Here is a 23,999-nt window from a genome sequence, read left to right as displayed (position 1 = left end):
GAGAAGCACTGATCTTAATGAGCAGTGGCCTTGTGAAATATATTATTACTCCCAGATGCGGCAGCTGTGGGTAACTTTGGTTGCTTGCCACTGTGAAGTTGAGCAAGCGTACCATTGTTCATAGAGTATTTAGGTGGTGGTAGGTGGAGGAATCTTTGTCTAGACAGAATGTGCGTATTTGTACAGTCAAAGTTGAATGAATAAAAATATACCAATGGGTTAACTGAGCAGCTTATATCTTGATGCCCTCCCTTAATCACTGGATGTCCTAGCCATGGCTAACTTTCCCAAGAGTTGAACTGCAGAATCAAAGCCGGTTCTCCCCAGAAACTTTAGAAAGTAGAACCGAGACCTATCCAGGTGGAATTTGATTGGAACTGAGTCACTGTATGACAGAACCCAGGAAGTGTCAAGGGTTCCTGTGTTGACTTTCTGGGAATTGTCTGGGCCTTTGCTCTTTTTGGTACTTGGTCATTCTTCCTTGAGTTCTGGAGTTACCAGTGTCCTTCTAATTTCCTTCTTGATTATGTCCTCAACTTGTGTGTTTCTTGTCACTAAATTCACCTTAAATGATACAAAAGGTCTTGCAATTTTAAAGGCATTTGAAAAATATCACCAAATTGCTTTTCAGAAACTTGATTATCAGTGTATGACCTCACCAATAATATAAGCCACTGTCTTCAGGTATCTTTCTCAGAACTGAATATTAAATGTATATGTGTGTATTTAAACACGCACAAACACATATGTATATATGTAGAGATATATATTTATATATATCTTTGACATTCTGCCAGGTTGCACATTAGGATTTTAAAATATTTCATATCTTTGTATATTATTGAAGGTGAAATTTTAGGGAATATGAGGTGTCGGTATACTTTTACATGTAAGTTATAGAAGCAAAATTCAAATGAGCTTAAGCAGAGGGGTTTTATTAGCATTACCTGGAATGGAAAGTTACTGGGGTAGTTTATAGGATTGAAGTAAGGAGCATAGGAACCAAGTCATGAGAAGATGCTTATTGAGGGGCACTCATGTGCTCTGGTGCACTTGACTACTTCTCATCAAGCACTCTCCCTCAGCCTTCCTGTTCACTCCTCATCGTTGATTGATTTCTTTCTGTTGAAGTTCTCTTTGTGTGGCAGGAATTATTGCTGCCAGCAGTTCTAAATATACGCTTTCTGTCTACAAGCCTAGCAGAAAGAGCCTTTGTTTAATTTGCAGTAGGACTATGGCCTTTCTTGGATTACATGTTCCCCTTTCACCTTGGACAGGTTGCCATGATTATTCACACCTGGATTATTTTAGCCTATCCTTAGATGGAGTAATAGAGCAGACTGTCATGATCAACAGTAGTTAATAGTCTCTCCAGGATGAGGTAACACAGGGAGAGAGAGTTGTCCTGGGGGCAGGATTTCTGGGCATGCATAAATGGCCCCACACACTTAGCAAGAGCTCTTGACTTTTGGGCAGATGTGTTACATGTTCAAATCAATGTTTTTAGGAGATTGAGATGGTAACGGTACACAAGTAGAGTGATCATATAATTTATCATTCAAACCGGAACACTTTTGAAAGTAGAAGAGGCTACTATTAATAATTAATAGAATGCCTGTTTGCCACAGGAAAGCTGAGCAACTAAAAGCAAACAGCCGATTTTAGAGTTATTGCACTAACTTCTTTTCTGATGCAATACAGGTTTTATAGTAGTTATGACTATAAAACCATACATGGTTTTACAATCACCATCAGCCACTTGCTGAGACGAAATAACTTTTTGGAGCCAGGGATAAGACTCACAAAAAGGTCAAGATTCACAGAAAGATTAAATATACACTGAAAGAAATGATCAACTTCTTCACAGTTGCTTCTCAGGGGAATCGCCTTGGGGTGGTGAATCACTGAAGTGACCTGTGAGATTTCACAGTAGAGTGGTTAATAGAAGGCCTCAGAGTCATGAACCCAACTTAATTTAGTCTTGACTTTGCCAATTGTCAGTTGTAAGCTTGAAGTGACTTAACTTCTCTGAACCTCAATGTCTTCATCTATAAAATGGAAATTTTAATACTTCATGTGATTGTGCCTAGAATTATAGTGTCTTACTGTATGCTATATTAATATATAGCACATAATATATAATATATGTAAAGCATATATTAATATATGTTTAGTAATACTGAAAGGTAGCATGCATACTACCAAAAGGGTTAAATAAGATGCAGGAGAAAAGAGAAAGTTGTTGATTCTATTTTAGCAGGTAAAATCTCGCAGTAAGCACTGTTCATTGATTCTTTCTTCCATGTTTTTTTACTTACATGATCTGCTCCTCCGATATGACAATTCCTCCTGCCAAACTTACCACATGTATGAAAGAACGCCCCATTTGTTGGCCAGGGAAGAGTGGCTGGACCTCTCTCATTTGGTTTAAGAATGTCTTTGGTTTGTCAGTTGTGTCACTTGGAGCCTTTCAAAAATGATTTCAGGATTGATAAGAAAAATCTGGGCCGGGTGCGGTGGCTCACGCCTGTAATCCCAGCACTTTGGGAGGCTGAGGCGGGTGGATCACGAGGTCGAGAGATCGAGACCAACCTGGTCAACATGGTGAAACCCCGTCTCTACTAAAAATACAAAAAATTAGCTGGGCATGGTGGCGCGTGCCTATAATCCCAGCTACTCAGGAGGCTGAGGCAGGAGAATTGCCTGAACCCAGGAGGCGGAGGTTGCGGTGAGCCGAGATCGCGCCATTGCACTCCAGCCTGGGTAACAAGAGCGAAACTCCGTCTCAGAAAAAAAAAAGAAAAAGAAAAAAGAAAGAAAAATCTGGTTCAAAGGACTTTAAATTATGAGCAGGGAGTGAGAAGCAGCAACAGATGTGGCCCCAAATAAGACTCGGAAGGTAAAGGTAGATGGGAATTAGCATCATAACTAGAGGGAACAACAGGGTCCAGGAATGTTACTCAGTGTGTGGGGGTATGAGGAAAGAGCCCCTCAGTGAAGGGCCAGACAGTTTAGGAGGAGGGCTAAGGTTTAGGGAAAGATAGGAAAAGACAGAATTGAGACAGGGAGGACTTGCCAGAGATGGGTTAAATGGAGAGGAGAGTAGATGACAGAGTTTCTATCTCTCAAAGAAGGTGGTAGCTGATCTTTGGACAGTAAAGGATTGGAAGCCAGTGCAAGAAAACTCATTCCATAGTGACTCATGCTGAGCCTGGACCTCACTGCCTGAGCAGATGGGGGCGTGGGTAAAGATGCCCCACTTAAAGAAATCTTCCCATCCTATATATTGCTCAGCGTTGGTTACACATGCTCCCTCTCTCACCTAAATTTGCCAGTCTTTACTAAACTCAGAAAACTTGACTGGATAATTTCTAATTATAGAAACAAATAGAACTAAACAAAGTTTGACCTACCTGGTGTATCTTGGCAGCTTGATTTATATGAATGGACCAACATACCCATGTGTTCAAGTACATCAAACTCAAGTTCTGTGCATTTGAAAGTCTATATACTAAATAAAAGTTTTTCTATTGTTCCTTCTTTAGTCTTAAGTTCGGTGTTGAATTTGTAAAGTGAAGGCATTGAAATACACAGTTCTGTCATAAGATATCAAATTCATTCTTCCTATAAGTATTCAAGTCCCAGCTGTACACTCGAAATTGTACGTTGTTTTATTACCTTATAGCCTTATTTTTAAAGAACTCTTGAAAAGAAGGATTTACTCTTCTTTTTTTCCTTCAGAGAAATAAGGAAACAGGGGTCCTGAAGGTTGAAATAGCCAAACTCTTTTCTTTTTTCTTTTTTTCTTTTTTTGAGATGAAGTCTCTCACGGTTGCCCAGGCTGGGAGTGCAGTGGCGCGATCTTGGCTCAGTGCAACCTCTGCCTGCCAGATTCAAGCAATTCTCATGCCTCAGACTCCGAGTAGCTGGGATTACAGGCTTCCGCCACGACACCCTGCTAATTTTTTTTATTTTTAGTAGAGACAGGGTTTCACCATGTTGGTCAGGCTGATACCAAACTCCTGACCTCAGGTGATCTGCCCACCTTGGCCTCCCAAAGTGCTGGGATTACAGGGGTGAGCCACTGTGCCAAGCCTCAAACTCTTTTCTTGTATAAAAGAAAATTCCCATAGTTGCAAGATAATGCTTCAGTTAAGAGTCAGTATTTTCCTTTTAATTTTGACCTAAAAATAAATAGGAATTTTTATGGTAATGTGGTTTTTCTGTCAGAAAACTGCTATAAAAACCATAAGGCACATTAAACTTACTACCAACTTGTACTGGGTCATAACTAACGTTTGTTTTAGCTTCGAGATTAAAAGAATTTTGCTACCATTACTAAGCAAGTGTGTGTCTCTTACATTTTACATGACTCTGTTAAAATATAACACATCTTTCAACATTTTGTTGTGAAAGGAGACATGTGGTTTTCACTGATTTATTTATTTAAACAAAAAAAAAACAGCTGAGTTCATGTGTCGGTAACTCTTCATCTCTTAGTTTTCATCATTAATTTTCTTTGTTTTTCATCACTTTGGAATGTTTGGAGACATTTGAAAATCCAACTCACGGTAGTTTAAATGTATGACTTAATGAACAGGAAGACTAGAGGGAGAGGGTCCAGCATAGGCAGGAGCAGAGATTGGACAGTGTCGTCACAAACCCCGCTTCTTTCTGTCCGTCTGCTCCATCATCCTTGTTACTGTGACTTCTTAATGCTGGTACTTGTTTCCTCACAACTGGAAGATGGCAGCTACAGCTCCGGGCATCAAATCAACCCTCCAAAAGCAGAGGGAAGGGGTTTGCCATCATGTTCTGCTCTTGCATCCGATTTAGAGGCTCTCATTTCCATCCTGAGCCAGACAAGCTCATCTCATTTACCTTTCTGGACACTTTGTCAGTTCTTTTCAATAGAGGCGTCTCTACTAAAAATACAAAAATTAGCTGGGCATGGTGGCACACGCCTGTAGTCCCAGCTACTCGGGAGGCTGAGGCAGGAGAATTGCTTGAACCCAGGAGGCAGAGGAGCAGTGAGCCGAGATTGCGCCATTGCACTCCAGCCTGGGTAACAAGTGAAACTCCATCTCAAAAAAAAAAAAAAAAGAAAGAAAGAAAGAAAAGAAAAGAAAAAGAAAAAAAATAGAGGCAATCGCATCCTGCAACACAACTTGAGGAGTTGTTAGTAAGGAAGGAAGGAGAGATGGTACTGATGTCTGTCACAGTGGCCTTCCATGTGTTATCCAACTCCTACTAAAGTCTTCTTTTAATGGTATTCTGTTACATTTACCTAGTTGATGCTTATCAGCTGGCTCCTTTTTGGTTTTTTTGGTTTTTGGTTTTTTTTGAGATGGAATTTCACTCTTGTTGCTCAGGCTGGAGTGCAGTAGCGCAATCCCAGCTCACTGCAACCTCCATCTCCCAGGTTCAAGTGATTTTTCTGCCTCAGCCTCTGAGTAACTGGAATTACAGACACACACCACAATGCCCAGCTTATGTTTTGTATTTTTAGTAGAGACACGGTTTTGTTATGCTGGCCAGGCTGGTCTCGAACTCTTGACCTCAGATGATCCACCCACCTCAGCCTCCCAAAGGGCTGGGATTACAGGCAAGAGCCATTGCACCTGGCCTGGCTCTTTTTTCTCAACTACCTTAATCCCATTGATACGATCTTTCTGAAACACAATCTGACTTCATCATTAGCTTTCTAGTGTGGCTTAAAATAAGGGTCATGATCTACCCCTTGGACATCTTTCCAGCATTTTCTCTTCCATGTGGCCAGCTGGGTATTAATGTTATCACATAGGATTTATGTTCTCTCTTGCTGCTGCACCATTGTTCTATTGTCTGTCCAGAATAACCTTCTGCTCTTCCTTGTAGGCCAGTGTCTGTCCCTCAAACGTGAGGCTTTGAGAGGTCTTTCTCAACACCCTGCCCCTTCCAAGCTCAAGCGTCTCTCCTGTGTCCTTCCATAGCACCTGGTGGGAGCCTTCTTTTTGTCTGCATCTCTATATTGCGATTTATTTGTTTACAGAATTCACCTATCTTTTGGTGCCAGATGGAGCTTTCTGAGATTAGGGACTGACTCATCCATGTACACACACACACACATACACACACACACGCAAACACACACACACACATATATATATGTTTTTTGAGTAATAGACTAATTTATTTCTCAGAATTTAGCTTGCTGGTAGATACTCAAATCATATATTTTTAGTAACAAGAGGGATGTTAAAACTTTCTGGATGACAGTGTGGTGTACCATACAAAGAATGACCTAGCCCTGTTTCCTAGGAGGTCCGGGTAAGTTGGAGGGTATTTTCTTTCTCTTGTTTTTCAGAACTTGAACCTTTTCTGGCCCTAACTTAGGTATGGATTGTGAGTAGAAGAGAAGGTTGCTGAAGCAATGAAGCTTTACAAACCAGAGTTATTTGGAAGAATTGACTCTTAGCACAAAATACTCACTGGTCCAAAGCCAACATGATAACCACTCTACTTAGGAAATGACTTACTGCAGTGCATACACAGAACTAGGCCAGGAGTGTGTGTGTGTGTGTGTGTGTGTGTGTGTGTGTGTGTGTGTGTACCAGCTAGTCAGGTTAGCAACTGCTTTAAATTCTGAGGACTGATAGCCACTAATTCAGGTGTACATAGGCACAAGTACTTGATAGAAAACAATCTATTATAAAGCATCACTTTAAAAAAGCTCTAAGCAGTCTATGCAGGTAGGAGTAAGTCTTATACAGATTGGGTTTGCCTATTCTTCATACCAAATCTTTGATTCTGATACTCAGTTACAGGTCACCCGCCCAAGCACCTTGATATGTAGATACAAGTAGGCGTTCTTTACTTCTGGATTTGAAAAGATGACAAAGGGATTGAGTGGGGATGATTAATTTCATACTGGGAAATGATGATTGCTGGTTATATCACTTACCACACAATAGATGTATTTAAATGTAACAGCTGTAACCAGCATAGGATGAAATTCTGATATCAGACTTAGGTGATAAACTTAAATTGACATTGGAAAAGAAGTTTCCAGCTTCCTACTTCAGTGTAGTCCAGATCGTTTGACCCCTGTTACTGTTGATCCTCTTCTGTTACAGAAGCTTTGTCTCATATTATCTGCTTTGAGAGTTCACCATATCATTGCAGAGCTTTCATTTCATTCAGTGGAAGTCCTTACATCTGACATAATCAGATATGTCTGGTTAAAAACTAGTTGGCCAGATGCGGTGGCTCACACCTGTAATCCCAGCACTTTGGGATTGAAAAGGCCGAGGTGGGTGGATCATGAGGTCAGGAGTTCGAGACCAGCCTGACCAACATGGTGAAACCCAGTCTCTACTAAAAATACAAAAATTAGCTGGGCATGGTGCTATGCACCTGTAATCCTAGCTACTTAGGAGGCTGAGGCAGGAGACTTGCTTGAACCCAGGAGGCAGAGGTTGTGGTGAGCCAAGAGCAGGCCACGGCACTCCAGCCTGGACAGCAGAGTGAGACTCCATCTCTGCCCTGCCCCCCAAAAAAGAATAAAAAAACTAATTAGCGTAGCTAAGAAAAAGTTATTTGAATTATACGTTTTGAATTTTTTAAATCTCAGCTTTAAAAAGTCCACTCATTTTCTAGTCCTTGGGAAAAGCAGAGTCAAAGCTTTGTCCTGAGTATGGTGCCACGGTTTGATTTTTTTTTTTCTATATCAGTAGAACAAGCAGAATCAATAATGTATTATTCAGTATTTCCAGTTTTTGTCTCTTAAAAATAGCCAGAGACCTTTGCATTCAAACATGTGCAAAAAAGTCCAGCTCCTCCTAGACTCTTGCAATTTGCTTGAATCTTTTGCCATTGTCTCCCCTACATCTAATCCAATAGCTGATTTTTTTTCATCTTTTTTGTAACTTGCTTTTATTTAGCCTTTCCAAAGCATTCATCTTACTCAATTAGCCACTTAAGAAATACCAGGTTTGGTCTTGTCCTCCCGTTTAATCAATTAACATAACATTTTGTTAAATTATTTGATGATAATCCACCGAACTGCTGGGGGCAGAAGTGTTCAGAAAGTGCACACCGGTTTTCTAGAAGCACTTGGTGGGCCATGGGCATCTAGCAATATGTTTTACAGAGAAAAAGGTGATTATTTTCAAGAAGTCCTTGGCCTTACATGTGCACATATCCAACACTAACTTTATTTGATGGAGTTTTATTCAATTGCTCACTACCTTGATGTATTTGACAAAATGCCTACTGTCTGCTGTGTTAACCCTGACGGTTTCTTTCGTCAGTTTTCTCAGCTTTGCAGCATTCTTGCTTAAACAACAAAACCCACTCTGTCTAGCTATATTCTTTCTGATATAGAGAGCTATTAAGGAGGATTATATTATATACCCTTTTGGCAAGAAGAAACATTTCGTGATTGAAGGCTGAGCTGGACAATGGTCCCTGGAAGCATGAGTAGTTTCCTGGACCCTCTTGTGTGATGTGTAACGGACCTGTACAGGTGCTTCATCTTGGGCTCTGCTTTCAGGGAACCGACCCCTCCTGGGATGAGGACTTACGGGGCAAGTAAAGAAGGTCTGTTCTCATTAACTGTAAGAAACCTGTAAGGAAGAGTGAGAAGCAGGAGGATGCAGAGAAAGAAGCTAAGAAAGAATGTGGCTTCAGGTGAAGGCTCAGCCTGAACCCAGGGGAACTCTGGACTACACTGTGTTTCTTGCCTTGAAGCCACCACTGGGGGAGAGAGTCGCAAAGCAATGTAACCAGAGAACTGCAGCTTCCATCATCCCAGTGCAATCCTCCAAAGAAAGTTGAAATTATGTGAGCAGGTAGCGGCAGCTAAGCAATGCATGCATAAAAGCTGTATCAATAAAAGCAAAAGGGAATCTATATAGATGATTAACTGCAAATTCACAGAATATCAGATAGCAAATGTGTGGTATTTTTTAAATAACTGCTTTTACTGGACCCAACTTAGGAGCCTCCTTAAATTTTCTGGGCTTCTCTTGTCTCTTGGGTCCTCAACTGGTTAGACAAAAAGACACCAGGCCCAATTTCCAAATGTCACCAGCTGACCCGTCTTCTGGGGGGAGGCCATGTTCGACACGTCCTCCATTATGCCTGCCACCACGGGAAGTGCGGCAGCTGCAGAGTCCAGACGTGACCCAAGGAAACTCGCACGGACTGCAGATTCACCTTTCCTGTGTTTCCAGACTCAAACACAAAGCGTCATACAGTTAAAATGTCATTCAGTGAGACATGGCATTTGGCCTTTGTAGTGGTTGTCCCAAGGGCCCATATGTACAACCAGGAAGAACATAGGCGTCAATGCCCATGGCGGGAGCTTTAACCAGTAGGAGGCAACTTATAGATAAATTCCTTTTGTTCTTTTCCTCTGGTGGATTGTTTTGAGCTGCTGTGTTCTCCAGAGCATGTCTAGAGATCGTCCCTTGTGACTGAGCAAGTGGCTCTATTTTCCTTTCTGAAGCTGTGGCTGGCAAATCTGCTTTCCATTCTTCCTTGTTTCACTTCCCCTTTCCCTTTGCTCTTCCTGCCCTGCAATTGCACCTCTTTACCTCCCACAACATGTGTTAGCACATAATCTTAGCCTGATTTCCAAAATCAACAACAAAAACAAAAACATACCAAAACGGAACTGAAGGCAAAGACAGTATCCCTAGACATCGAAGTTTCCGTACGTGTATAAATCCCCTAAATGGTGGAATTTCACTGTAGAACATCAGGAGAAAGATTTTGAGTAAATAGAGGGTAATCCTGATACTGTTCTTTTGTTCTTTTTCTATCTAAACAGTCAATCCTATTAAAATCTAAGTGGATGCTAAGGAGCCGCTCCAGGATGCTACAAAGAGTTTTCCTTTGTTAAAAGTCTTTTACAGACTAGCTCAGCGCCATGAGCACTGTGGCGAAGCACAGAAAGTAAAACAATGCAGAGGAGAATGTAGCACCCTAGAAGCTGTGTCTCCTCAAAGGAATACAGAACATTTGTGAACTGGCATTCTGATGAGAGTGACCACATGTTCTCACTCACAGGCGGGTGTTGAACAATGAGAACACATGGACACAGGGAGGGGAGCACCACACACTGGGGTCCGTTGGGGGGAAATGGGGGAGGGATGGGGGTGGGGAGGTGGGGAGAGATAGCATGGGGAGAAATGCTAGATACAGGTGATGGTGAGGAAGGCAGCAAATCACACTGCCATGTGTGTACCTATGCAGCAATCTTGCATGTTCTTCACATGTACCCCAAAACCTAAAATGCAATTTAAAAAAATTTTTTTAAAAACAACAACATTCTTCTTTTTCAAAAAAGAGAATCGACTTGTTCTGTGGCTCTGGCCAGATTGAGACCAGCAGTTATGAGGCCAGGACTAGTCTTTTTAAAACAATATTGACAGATAACATTAGATATTTTTACTGTGTACAACATGATATTGTAAAATACATACACGTTATGAAATGGTTTTGAGTGTTACTAATGTGCAGGCTAGAGAATCTGCCCCAACTGCAAGTGATGTTCCCATCATCATTGTCACAATTAGTACTGATGGCTGTGGTCAATTTAGTCTGTAGCTATCAAGATGGGTATGGGGTAGTTGTTCTGTTTTTTGCTATTTTATGCTTGTAGAAATGGTCTCAATTTTCTCTTCTGTCTGATTAGTCTTAGCATATGGGTTTCTTTTTTGCCATATTCTATTGCAGAGGCCGCCTCTCTGCCTTTCTCCCTCACATCTGGAATCCAGCCAAAATGTACTAGAACAAGATGCTTCTCACATTTCAGCCCTTTTGTAAGGGTGCTGATTGCAACTTGGGTAACTTCAGTATAATCTAAGGTGGAAACTTTCTGCTGCTTTTGAGGGAAAAAAAAATAAATGTCTAAAAATAAAACCTAGGCATAAAAATAGGGCCAAATACTCATTAACTGCCTCACTTAGCTGAATGCTGAAATTATTTCAACAGCGCTAAATCAAGCCTTTGTGTGGAAGAGGTTGGGTATTTTTTTTTTTAAGTTGTAGTATTTTATCTTAGATGATAAATGGGTTACTGTAATTTGTCATTTTATTCAAAACTTAAATAGTCCTCAAAGCCTCAATTTTCAGCTCATGCTCATGCTGACCCTTGAATTAGAGCACTTGTGTTCACAAGTCTCCTGGAATGTATTTTGTGGGCTGCCGTGGGAAAGGTTGGGGTGACAGACAGGACCAGAAGCCGGAGTATTCAAGGCTTGGGATGCTAGGGTTAAGAATTTGGATCTTATTCTAGGTGTGGTGGGAAGCCACTGGAGGGATTTAATTATGAGAATATTATAGAATGACTTCTATTTTCAAAATATGACTCTTGACTGCTGTATTGATAGTAGACTGGAAGGAGACAACAGTAGGAAAAGGGTGTAACTAGCCACGTGCCTATTTGTAGATATCCAGATAAGTGATAGTGGCTTTAGAGCAGGATGGTAATAGGAGAGAAGTGGACAGATAATGGAGTTTATCTAATTCATTAACAACAAATAGACTGATTAATAGATTAGATATGGGGCATGAGAGAATGGAGGAGTCAAGATAGATTTCTAAGTTTCTGGCCCAAACAACTGGAAGACTTTGGTACTAGTTATTGAGATGAAGACTGGAGGAAGAACACGATACTTTTTGCTGTTTTGTTGTGTTTGGGGTGGGTCATAGAACAATGGAAAAGGGAATGAGCTGGAAATAAGGGCTCATGTTAACTTTGGGCATCTAAATGAACAGTGCAGAAGAACAGTTGAATGTATGAACTTGACCCAGTAGATAAGTTTGAGATTCATTGATGTGAAGATTACATTCAGTCATGAGACAAACTCGCCTATGGAGAGAGTAGAGAGAAAGTAAAAAATCTGAGAACATTCCATATTGCCACATAAATTGGGCAAGCAGAAGAGAACCCACAAAGGACTAAGAAGGAACAGCAGTCAGGAAGGAAAAACTAGGAGAGTCTGATGTTCCAGAAACCAAAAGAAGACTCTCTTCACAAAGGAAGGTAACAGTCAATTACATTAAATGCTGCTGTGAAGTTGAGTCAGAGGAGGAAAAATGATGTCACCGTTTTTGGTGTTCTTGGTGACACTGACAAGGGCAGCTTATGACATGTCATGCGGAAAAGAGCCGAAAGCTGATAGGAGATTGTCAAGTGGGAAATGAAGACAGCTATTTAGACGATGATTTCAAAAAATTAATGGAGCTGAGAAATTGGTAATCAAGAGTAAGGGGATAATTTTTTCTTTCCTCATGTTCCTAAGATGGGTGCTTGGAGCATTTATGCTTATAGAATTGATTCAGGAGAGAGAGAAATCCTGACGATGCAGTAGAAAGGGAATATGATTGCAGGGACAAATTTCTCCACTGCAGAAAGGTATGAGATGTAGAGCACAGTGAAGTGTTTGGCCTTGGATAAGAGCAGAAGGAGAGGCAAAAAGAGTGCAGCTACATGCTAATAGGTTGGTTGAGCTAGCAATAGGAGGATGAGGGAGTATCCATAATCAATCACAACAATTAATGAAGTAAGAGCGTCAGCTGGAAGGGAGATGGGAAAAGGGAATGTCAGTTTCACGAGAAGGTAGCAAATATTGGAGTCAACCTAGGCAGTGGGAAGATGAACCTCTAATAGGACAATGGACGTGGAATGCTTCAAAGTTACACTAAACAAGGTGAATTTGAGTTAATGTTTGGAAAGAGACTGTAATTAAATTTTAAGTTTTTAATAAATGACAGAGGCAAAAAGTATTATTCCATGTTTACATATTTTCATAGAAGAAAAATGAGTTTAACAATTACTTGTAATCTTACTATTCGGAAACAATCACTGTGATATCCTTTTATATATTATACATTCAAATACTTCCATAGGAAGAAATATAAAGGTCTTAATTTTGATAACGAATACGATTTTAGAGCACTTTTGACTTTACCAAGTATCTTAGTTATTGCTCTAAGAGAAATAAAAATAATTAGAGTAATAATTTTGTCATATTGCAAACATTTCTGTATTTTTCTTGCTTTTTTCATTTTTATAGAGATATATCTGTAATAGGAAATGTACAGTTATGTTAAAAGGCCTTCTTCCTAAGGTTGTGTTTTCAATAACTTTCTTATAGTCTTTAAAATGTAAAAATGAAACTCTAAATTATTAATCTACCAGGCTTTATTTTGATAAGATGTAATTAAGAAATCTAATTTTACTTTTTTAAAAAAATTGTTATTTTAGATTTAGGAGACACATGTGCAGGCTTGTTACAGATGGACAATTGCATGATTAATTTCCCTTTTTAGGATAGTTTTAAGTCATTCTTAAATCACATATCCCATAACAAACATAGAATATATTCTTGTAATAGTAGAGCTCCCAAATTATTATTGTTTTTTTTTTTTTTTTTTGAGACGGAGTCTCACTGTCTTACCCAGGCTGGAGTGCAGTGGTGCAATCTCAGCTCACTGCAACCTCTGCCTCCCTGGTTCAAGCGATTCTCCTGTCTCAGCCTCCTGAGTAGCTGGGGCTATAGGCACACACCACAACACCCAGCTAATTTTTGTATTTTTAGTAAAGATGGGGTTTCGCCATGTTGGCCAGGCTGGTCTTAAACTCCTGACCTCAAGCCATCCGCTTGCCTTGGTCTGCTAAAGTGCTGGGCTTACAGGTGTGATCAACCACGTCTAGCCACAAATTATATCTTTAAAACGTTCTTTTAGAGATTTTAAAACCAAGTATATGCTATTTTTTAAACAACTTATTTGTTACACTGTAAATATTATCTTTAATCCTATCATCTGGGAAAATCAGTTATATTTTACTTACTTGAAACAGTATTGTGTGTACACGTTTTGCCATCTATATTTTCTTGCTTTTTTGAGTTTTTTTTTTTAAATAACTCTGTTAACCATGAATTTAATGGCTTGCTCTAGTATTGGATATGTAAAAATGTGTCTTCAGGTTTTAGTTGTTCTTTATGTATGATTATAAATAACATCATAGTTAACACCACTGGCACTTAATATTGAATTGAAATTGGTTTTAGTATTTTCTGTCATAAAAGCAATATGTCCATGTAGAAAGCTTTAAACATAACAAACTATTATCCAGAGAACCACTGTTGCATATACAACAAATCTTTATTCATTCCAGAGCCATGTTTCAGCACCCTTATGTAGCAGGCATTGCTTCAGATATGAAACCTACTCTTCAGATTTAACATCCTCATATATTTAGTCATATGTCTTGTCAGCATCCTATGAGCAGAAATGTGTATGCTTTTAAAAAATGAACCCTGCTATTTAGAAATTGGATTGTAATCTAATTTTTCTCCTATAACCTATTAAGAAATTCCTTCCATGCCATTGAACCATCCTTTACAATATCATATTTAATGGCTACAAAAGAATTATTCATGTGAATGTACTACTCTTTTCCAATTCCCTTTTGCATTTTAAATCCATAACGTGTGAACTTTACTTCTCTTTGATAGCATGACTAATATGCCCTGCACAAGACATGAAGGCACAGAGAGTACTATCTTTCTTCCTCATTCTCACATCACCTCTGAGTGGATTTCAAGGTAATTTCCCCTGTAATACAAGTGTTAGCTATTTACATCATCAGATAAGAAACATGAGCACACAATGCAAGGTGGCTATTTCCTCCATAGCCATTGCATCGTGAACTATCCTAAATGATCAGTTAATCAGAAGCAAGGAACAGGCGGGAAGTCTGAATGAAGATTAAAAATTATATGTATTTTTTCTGTCCACTCTGATTAAGACTCTTTCTAATCTATTATCTGCTACCAGAAATAAGTTCACTAGAAAGGCAAGTTTGATTGATTGATTGATTTTTTTTAAGTGTAAGCTTGGTACTTACCACTTGACAGAAGGCGTTATCAGCTTTGCTAGGTCCTATGACAGGCATTATTAATTATCCAGTGAAACATTAGAGGAGTTTAGCAGAGCAATTAGGGAGCTCCACAGTCACTCTTTACCTTTCCCATCTTTCCGTGCCTGTCTCTCATCATAATGCCACATCCCTCTAGCTCTCTGCAGAGAAACTAAGTCTCTCTGAGGAAGAGAGGTGGGACGTGATAGGGTAGAAAGAATCCCAGAGAGGAAGGCAGAGGATAAAGACTGTGACAAAGGCATTTGAGCACCCAGTTCTTCCATCTTGGGTGGCCTGGGCATGATCCAAAGGAGTTACTCCATTATCTAAAAAATAAGGCCCTTTCCAGTCCTAATGTTTTAGAATCCATAGAGAGGGCACAAGATTTACTTAAAATATTTTGTAAATCAAAGAAGTTCGATTACTGCCTTCAATGATGGGAAGTATCTGGGTATATTTTCTTTGCAAAAATCCCTTATTTTGTTGATTTCTTTTGCTTTTTGAAATCAACTTGTGAAGTTGACAGTGAAAACAAAACAAAATAAGTAAATCAAGAGAACTGGGGATTGAGCTTCCACATTTATCTCCAGATATTCCTGACCTACATTTTGACCAATTCAGGACATCCTGAGAGCAGTCTTAAAGTCAAAGCAAATGAGTGACTCCATTTCCCTTTTGGACTTCTACTCATGTTCTTCCCTGTTTAGATCTAGTGTACAGATATTCCTATCAGATTCCTGAACCCAGCATTGTTTTCTACAGGCTCCAAAAAGTTTCTTAACCAACCAAGCTGAGTTTATTCCATTCTTTTAGAGCCTGCTGGCTGTAGCTAGCTAGATAAACTAGTTTATTATTGCTATATTAGCAGTTAAATGTGAATGTGTTCTGGGAATGAAATCAAAAGGAGTCTTTTAACATACATGATTTCCAGGCCAGGACTGGAAGAGAGATGAGACTATTGATCAAATGGGTAGCAAACCAGTGTTTCTATGCCTTGGGCTGTTACCAATTCTCCCCCCAGTTACACTGAATACAACAGATATTCAATTAAAATTAAAACTCAAACACAGAGCTTTATGGTTTGTTTCTAACAACCAGACAACAAGTGTTTTTGATGATGTGGTCCATTAATAATCAGGCTGCTAACCTAGGAAGGTTCTTCTAGGTAGTTCTGGTATAATCCTGAACAAGCACACATCACTAATTCTCTTCACAACTTCTCTGCTTTTCACTGTAGACACATTCCTTTTGGCTTTCTTCAGCAATATTTATATGAATGAACAAACCGTCATTGGAAGACTTGATGAAGATGTAATCCTCCCTTCCTCATTTGAGAGTGAATCTGAAGTGATAATACACTGGAGGTATCAAGATAGATACAATGTTCACAGTTACTTCAAAGGCAGTGACCGTCTGGGAAACCAAGATCCGAGATATGCAAACAGGACATCCCTTTTCTATAATGAGATTCAAAAAGGGAATGCATCTCTATTTCTCAGAAGATTAAGCCTTCTGGATGAAGGAATTTATACCTGCTATGTAGGAACAAAAATTCAAAGCATTACAAACAAGGTAGTGCTAAAGGTGGGAGGTAAGTGTACATGTAAAGTTTCATGAAACATAGTAATGACATTATTTCACGTTATTAGTAAGCGTCTTTTTCCTAACTTAATATGCCATGAGCATCCTTCCAAGTTAATACATAGAAATCTACTTGTTTCTAAATGCACAGCATCTTGTAGTATACTAATGTTATAAATGATACAGCTGTTCCCCTGTTGGTGGATATTCAGGCATTTCCAGTGTTTTACATTACATAGTTGTGATGAACATCCTTGTAGTTCTACTTAATACTGGGAAATAACCTGAAAGCAAAGTACCAGAAGATTTAAATACATTACCAACACCAGCAGTCTAAGGGTATCCACTTTCCCCTTAGTTGTATCAGTACCAAGTATCTGCTGATATGATGACTGAAAAAATATTGAATTGGTGATTTAAATTGCATTTTTCTGTATTATAAATGAGGTTAATTTTTACATTATATGCTTTCCTTCTGTCTTAACTATATAAAACACTATACCTATATAACTATAACTCTAAGCCGTTAATATAGCTAACATGTATAGTTATATACAGTTAATATCACTCAAACACAGCTTCATGGTGGTTATATTATATAGTTAACATAACTAAATAATATATTAACTGTTTCTAATTCACACAGTTATATTGAACCAAACAGGTATTTGATTAAAATTGAAGAAACTCACAGCGTTTCGTGGTTTCTAATTACTAGATTACCAAGAGTTCCTGAATGATGTGCTCTGTTAATGATCAGGCTGCTGATTATTAACGTATATGTAATATAGTTAGTATGTAGTATAATATATAGTACAATTTTATATCGAGATATATACACACACGTATGCAGTATTTTCTAATGGATTGTTTTTCCCAGCACTTGTTTCTTTCTCTTCTGTCCCTTTCAGCTGCTTCAGTCCTTGATTCATAAATCACAAAATTATGTGTAAACAAAGAGTCAAATAGGCGCTCTGAGTGAGTATTTGTGGAGTGTAGAATGCCACATGAACTCTACTTTATAGACTTAGACACCCTCATTTTGGTTGCTCAACGAGGCCATTAGATTTCTTTCCCAGCTCTGTTTCTAGAGAATTGAGATTGCTAATTGCCACATACCCATACCTGCTCTTTTTTATTTTTTCTAGATAACTACACTGTATCTTTAGGTTCTACAGAGTTTTGGGGTTTTTTTCCTTTCAGTAACTGCCAAGTTTCGCTCATAAAACTTAGCTTTCCATTTCATGGGTATTAGAAAGTATTCTGCACAGATGGCCCTCAAGAAGCTAATGATGGCAGTTCTTCGTGTGCCCTTCTTTCTCCTGTGCAGTTTTTCTCACACCCGTGATGAAGTACGAAAAGAAGAACACAAACAGCTTCTTAATATGCAGTGTGTTAAGTGTTTATCCTCATCCAATTATCACGTGGAAAATGGACAACACACCTATCCCTGAAAACAACATGGAAGAAACAGGGTCTTTGGGCTCTTTTTCTATTAACAGCATACTGAATGTTACAGGATCACATTCATCTTATGAATGTACAATCGAAAATTCACTGCTGAACCAAACATGGACAGGGCGCTGGACAATGAAAGGTAGGCTCCACAGGACTTTCTGTGTACATGGGATATGTCGAGGTTGGGAGGAAATGGGGACTGATTTACAAGGAAACAAAGGAAGATGAAAGAAAAGAAAGCAAATCCATCTGCAGCAGTTAGAAGACCGAGACCGGAGCCCTAGGGCTAGTTCTTACTGGCTGTATTACATTAAGCCATCGTTCTTACTTTTGAACATTAGTACCTCACTGATAAAACAGAAGTAATTCTTACCTTGCTAGGTATTTGTGAATTGAATGAAAACATTTGTGAAATGTAAAGAAGCAAATCTATCCTTGAATATTGGTGCTTTTCTCAATGGCCCATCCTTCAAACAGGATTTTCTACCAGCATTGCTCTTTAAAAGCTCAAAGGAGAAAGAATACTTGTCTCTCAGCAGATTACAACTTCCAATCTTTCAATTAAACAAAATATTAATTATTATTATTGCTTCTTTTTAGTTTCTTTACATAGTATTAGCCCATCCACCTCTATCCAACACCTCTATCACAACACGGTCAGTTTTTAGCACTCTTTCCTCTCATTTATTTGAACAAATCCAAACTCTGATCAATCTCTATATCCAAAACCTACTGTTTAATAAAACTTTATTTGCTATCCCCATATAAATTTCAAGAAAATTTCTTCTACATTTTATTTGTAACAAAGCCAAAATTTTCCATCACTCTCCCTTTAGAGGGAAAATGGAGGTTAGCTATTTTTTTCAGCCTTCTCTTTCCTAGCATCTCACATTCTCAAAATGCTCACCAAAAACATACTGAAATTGTTGGTGATTCACCACATTTACTGAGTTAGTGTTAAAGGCATGAGTACCCAATGATCATTTTCCATCAGGCAGGCAGCAATGGAAACATGGGAAAGAGTTGCAAATGTTAATATTATAAATATTTTTCTTGGAAAATCCTAATTTCTCATGTTCATTTAGAATTGAGTGTCTTGAAGCATGAACAGTTCTTTGGGCTCAGTACTGTTTGGTCCCACTGAAAAGCCATTATGTGCCAAGTTTTGTTGCTCACAGACTGTGAACTTAAGAACATGGTCTCTACTGATTTCGGGATCCACAGCCGCTAGTACAAATGTAAAAATTAAACTAGGAACACAGCTTACAAAGGGAGTGATTAATTCTGTTCTCTGTGGTCGGACATGAATGGGGTTGTTACAGAATATGTGCTTAAGAAAGTTGCATACGGGCAGAATTTTAGAAGAGTAGCAGGACATTCCAGGAGAACAAGAATAGTCCAGGTAAAAAGCATAGAAAAGTAAAATTGCCTGGATTTTGTGGAATCAACAGATCAAGAGATGTACCTAGAGAGGGAGGAAAAAAACAGACGAAAGACCTTCTACACCTTGGTAAGAAGCTTGTTGAGTCTTGGAGGTAGGATGGATCCAAAGACGGATCTGAAGCATCAGCGAGGCCCTGGATTTCCTTTTCCGAAGGCTTGCTTTGGCATCACTCTTCAGCAGGTAGACTGGAAGGCAGGCGAGTCTAGAGCCAGGGAGAATAATCCAGGATACTCCGCAGAGGTCAGCCTACAGCACTACACAACAGAAAGGACAAGATGGAGCTGGGTCTGCAGGGGCAAGCTGAGAAAATCCGGCAGAGTCCTTCTTCTAAAAGGGCTCAGTTCAGTGGGGGTTGCCTGCACACAGCTGTAAATATTCTTTTTTTTTTTTTTTTTTTTTTGAGACAGAGTTTCGCTCTTGTTACCCAGGCTGGAGTGCAATGGCGCGATCTCGGCTCACCACAACCTCCGCCTCCTGGGTTCAGGCAATTCTCCTGCCTCAACCTCTGAGTAGCTGGGATTACAGGCACGAGCCACCATGCCCAGCTAATTTTTTTTTGTATTTTTAGTAGAGACGGGGTTTCACCACGTTGGCCAGGATGGTCTCAATCTCTTGACCTCGTGATCCACCCGCCTCGGCCTCCCAAAGTGCTGGGATTACAGGCTTGAGCCACCACGCCCGGCCTAACTGTAAATATTCTTACATGCAGAAAAAGATTTTGTCTAGACAAAGAGATTAAGAAGTAGTGAGGCCATAGAAGTTAGAGACCACTAGAGCAGGTAGGGTAACAAACGGAGGTGTTCTGGGGAACATCAGCATTTGAGGGGCCAACAGAAGGAGAACATTGAGTTTAATCAGCTAGTAATTGGTAGCAGCATGCCTCAGGGCCTCATTCACACTTCTATGAATGCAGGTTGTATTGGGCATCTTCTTCCAGCAGAGCTTGTTTTCATTGCAATTAAAGACTTGCTTTGGATGGAAATGTGGCTGTAGCTTCATCATCAGCAGACACAGCCTCTCTAGTATTTTTTATATTTTTCAGTCCAAGCTTATTTCTGAGTGCTGTCAGGTTCCGAGTTAAAACAAGTGCATCACCCCTCTAGCTAGTTCTGGCTTAGCCCTTCTTGAAGGTCTAAACTAACCTTGGTGGGAAACTTTAAAATAGGGATAGTAAAATTTGCTTTTTAAGAAACCACAGCACAAATATCTAATTACTTTCCAAAAAGTTATTTGCAAAGACATTAGTATTAGCACCTTTGTTCCCTGCTTTCTAAGTGTAACATAGAAAATTCTTTTGAAATGTTTATCTTCATTGATGTTTTCTTTTCTATTCTGTTGTTAGATGGCCTTCATAAAACACAAAGTGAAAACGTTTCACTCCCATGTCAACTTGTAAATGATTATTTTTCACCAAACCAAGACTTCAAAGTTACTTGGTCCAGAGTGGAAAATGGGACTTTCTCTGTCCTTGCTTGCTATCTGAGCTCCTCACAGAATGCAACTATCAGTGAACCCCGATTCTCATGGAATGAAGAGCTGATAAACCAGGGTGACTTCTCTATGAATTTGATGCATCTTCATCTTTCAGACAGTGGGGAATATTTATGCAATATTTCTTCAGACGAATATACTTTACTCACCATCCACACAGTGCATGTAGGTAAGCTGTAAGTAGGTTTGGATAATGGGTTTTGGCTGTACCATTGGAGGTTTGTGAATATCAAACAGAAAATAACGTTGACTTTTCAAGAATACTTTACATTGATACCCTCTCAAAATATAATCTACAGGGATATTTCTGGTCAGGATGTTGATTACCCTCTCCTTCAACTACACAAAAGTCCTGTTTTGAAAAAAAAAAAAAATATTCCCACAGATTTCTTTTTTAGGATTTTGGGGCTTCAGAAATGAAGAGGAAACATACATTTTGATGACTCTATGGGCTGAGTATCTTCCATTTCTGCTCACTGCTGTGCCTAATATGTACCTTAGGCCTGGGATTTGGGAAGTCAAGGCCAGAGGCACATTAGGAAATTACAATTGGGGTCCTGAAGAATGCTGGGAAAACATGACAGTGTCTATGGACTGGGAAACAGTCACCACAATATTTGAAGCACCAAATATATATATATTCCTTGTTCCATTCATTTTTACCTCTCTTGATAGTTCACTGCCAAAAATATTTCTAGTCAACTTACCATTGAATCACGGAATATATACTCATGCAGCTGACCTTCTAGGTGAGCTGGATTATCCCACCCTTAAACTATCAACTTCACATCATGGCAAATCATGGCAACTTTTTCTGTCCTTCAGTAAAGATATTTGAACCAGTAGAACTCACGTTTTAGAAATATTTCTATCATTTCAATTAGGAGAAATAACATTTGAAGTTTTGGTGATTCTATGTAGTGAGATTTGGCGCTAAGAGCACAGAGGTGTCCTTTAGGTTATGGGATCTTCAAACACATAGAAGCTTCTGGACATTGAGTAATAACACTCCCTTTATAGAGCTGCCACTTTGAGAGTAGAGAATGAAAAACTGGGGCCGCATTTGAAGCTCCTATTTTTCTCCAAAAATAAAAGTGTCAGTTTTATGTAAAATACAGTTAAGCCTGCAATCTATTTTTAAAAATGTTGCCTCATGTTGGATTCATTTTGGAGTGTAAAAAAAAAAAAAAGTCAAGAAGAAACATCCTAAAGACCACATATGGCCCATCTTCCCACCCAAAGATCTAATTTTCAGTTCACAAAAAGTGAAACATCATCAGGACCATTCCATCTCTAACAAAAGAGTATTTTTAGAACCTCTCATTCTCAAGTAAACGTTGGCCAGGTGGGGCTAGGGGAGGGTGTGCTCACCCTTCCCCGCCACCTCAGCAGGGCAGGGAACAGGGCAAAACAGTCTTGGTACCGGTAAATATCATCCTTTCAAGGAACTTGGTTTCCTATTCTGAATTGTGACTTTTCCATTTGCTGCCTTTCCCAGGAGGTGCTACAACAAGATAGGGGTACTTATGATTCCTTGAATCTAGACCTGCTCTATTAAGACTGCGCTAAGCTGAATGGAATTAAATAATTCTTGCTAAGTTTTGATGCTGAATCAGTATGTGACCTTAGGCAAGTATCTTTACAGATGGGGGAACCTGAGGGTCATGAGTGCAGTGAGAAGTAGCTGCTATACCTTGCAGGATTTCCTTTAGGAGGAAGAAATATACATATGAAAACACTTTAGAAAGTTAATCTAACATTTCTACTTAATCTCTCATTTATATAGGTACAGTAGTCCCCCCTTTCCATGGGGAATATGTTCCAAGAGCCTCAGTGGATTCCTGAAACTATGGACAGTACCAAACCCTATATATGCATTTCCACAAGGTACCAGGATTAATCTGTTCTTCCATGTTTATGCCTCGGTGCCTCATTCACACTTCAGTGAATGTAGGTGCTACTGGACATCTTCTAGCAGAGCTTGTTTTCATTGCAATTAAATACTTGCTTTGGACAGAAATGTGGCTGTAGCTTCAGCAGCAGCAGACACAGCCTCCCCAGTAATTTTTATATTTTTCAGTCCAAGCATATTTCTAAATCTGTGTAGCCATCCTCTACTTGCAGTAAATGGCCTGTTTCAAGGAATCTCTTGCTGAAGTCTTCATGTAAGTCCAAGGCTTTCCAGTGCAACATATTGTCAACCAGAACACATTTCTGTTCATGTCTTCCACCCTCAAATTTAATGCCATCTCCATCTTAAGTGAGCACATATAACACACTGTGGCCATAATTGTTGTAGTTTGAGGTGTGAAATCAAAACTAATGTATTTTCTTTTTTCTTTCTTCACAATTTTACAGATAGAAGATTCATTTTCACCATAGATCTAGCAACCCCAATATGTGGTTTTTCTTAAGTCAGGAGCATTAATTGTTTCATTAAAGCAAGTTCTTTATGGGTTCTTTTTGGTATATCTAAATTGCCGTCATCACTTCTCTTGTGCTTTGGGACCATTCTTAAAGAAAATAAGGGTTACTTGAACACAAGTATTGTTATGCTGTGACGGTCAATGTGAAAACTGAGATGGCTACTAAATGACTCATGGCAGTAGTGTGTACAACATGGATATGCTGGACAAAAGGTACAGTCATGTCCCAGGTGGGATGGAGGGGCACAACACATTTCATCACGTACACAGAATGGCATGCAATTTAAAACTTACGAGTTTTTTATTCCTGGAATTTTCCATTTGGTTATGTTTGGACTATAGTTGACCACGGGTAACTGAAACCTCAGGAAGTGAAACCATGTTGGTAAAGGGGACTCCTGTATAGAATTTCTGAATGATACAAAGATGTGGAAAGATTAATATTTATTAGTTGTAAAACACTATAATATGTTCATAGAAAATGACATTTGTTATATAAACAGAGCTATTCATTTTAAAGGATAGCCACAAACATTTCCCCCCTGAATTGGCCTTTGTGCTGAAATGCTTGCTGCCCATATTTTAGTAGAACATAGATCACAAGGTTAGCAGGGTTCTGACTTTGGTAACTCAGGGTCTCTGGAGTCCCCACTTCCATTAATTGTTGAATAATACTAATTTCA

General features: G+C 39.2%; 1 protein-coding gene across 2 annotated transcripts in view; it reads left to right on the top strand.

The window, feature by feature from the left end:
* Positions 1 to 23,999, top strand: part of HHLA2 (HHLA2 member of B7 family) — an 82,300-nt gene that overhangs the window by 40,132 nt on the left and 18,169 nt on the right. For both annotated transcript variants that reach the window (XM_074404413.1, XM_074404411.1), the window contains exons 2-5: positions 14,513 to 14,602; positions 16,154 to 16,507; positions 17,828 to 18,094; positions 20,742 to 21,059. In XM_074404413.1, the coding sequence (XP_074260514.1) occupies positions 14,539 to 14,602; positions 16,154 to 16,507; positions 17,828 to 18,094; positions 20,742 to 21,059 (1,003 nt within the window). In that variant the 5' untranslated portion in view covers positions 14,513 to 14,538. The remainder of the gene's footprint in view (positions 1 to 14,512; positions 14,603 to 16,153; positions 16,508 to 17,827; positions 18,095 to 20,741; positions 21,060 to 23,999) is intronic.

This window comes from Saimiri boliviensis, chromosome 8 (genome assembly GCF_048565385.1).
Source record: "Saimiri boliviensis isolate mSaiBol1 chromosome 8, mSaiBol1.pri, whole genome shotgun sequence".
NCBI lineage: Eukaryota > Metazoa > Chordata > Mammalia > Primates > Cebidae > Saimiri > Saimiri boliviensis.
Note: the sequence above shows the minus strand (reverse complement) of the source record. Positions and strands in the feature narration are given on the sequence as shown.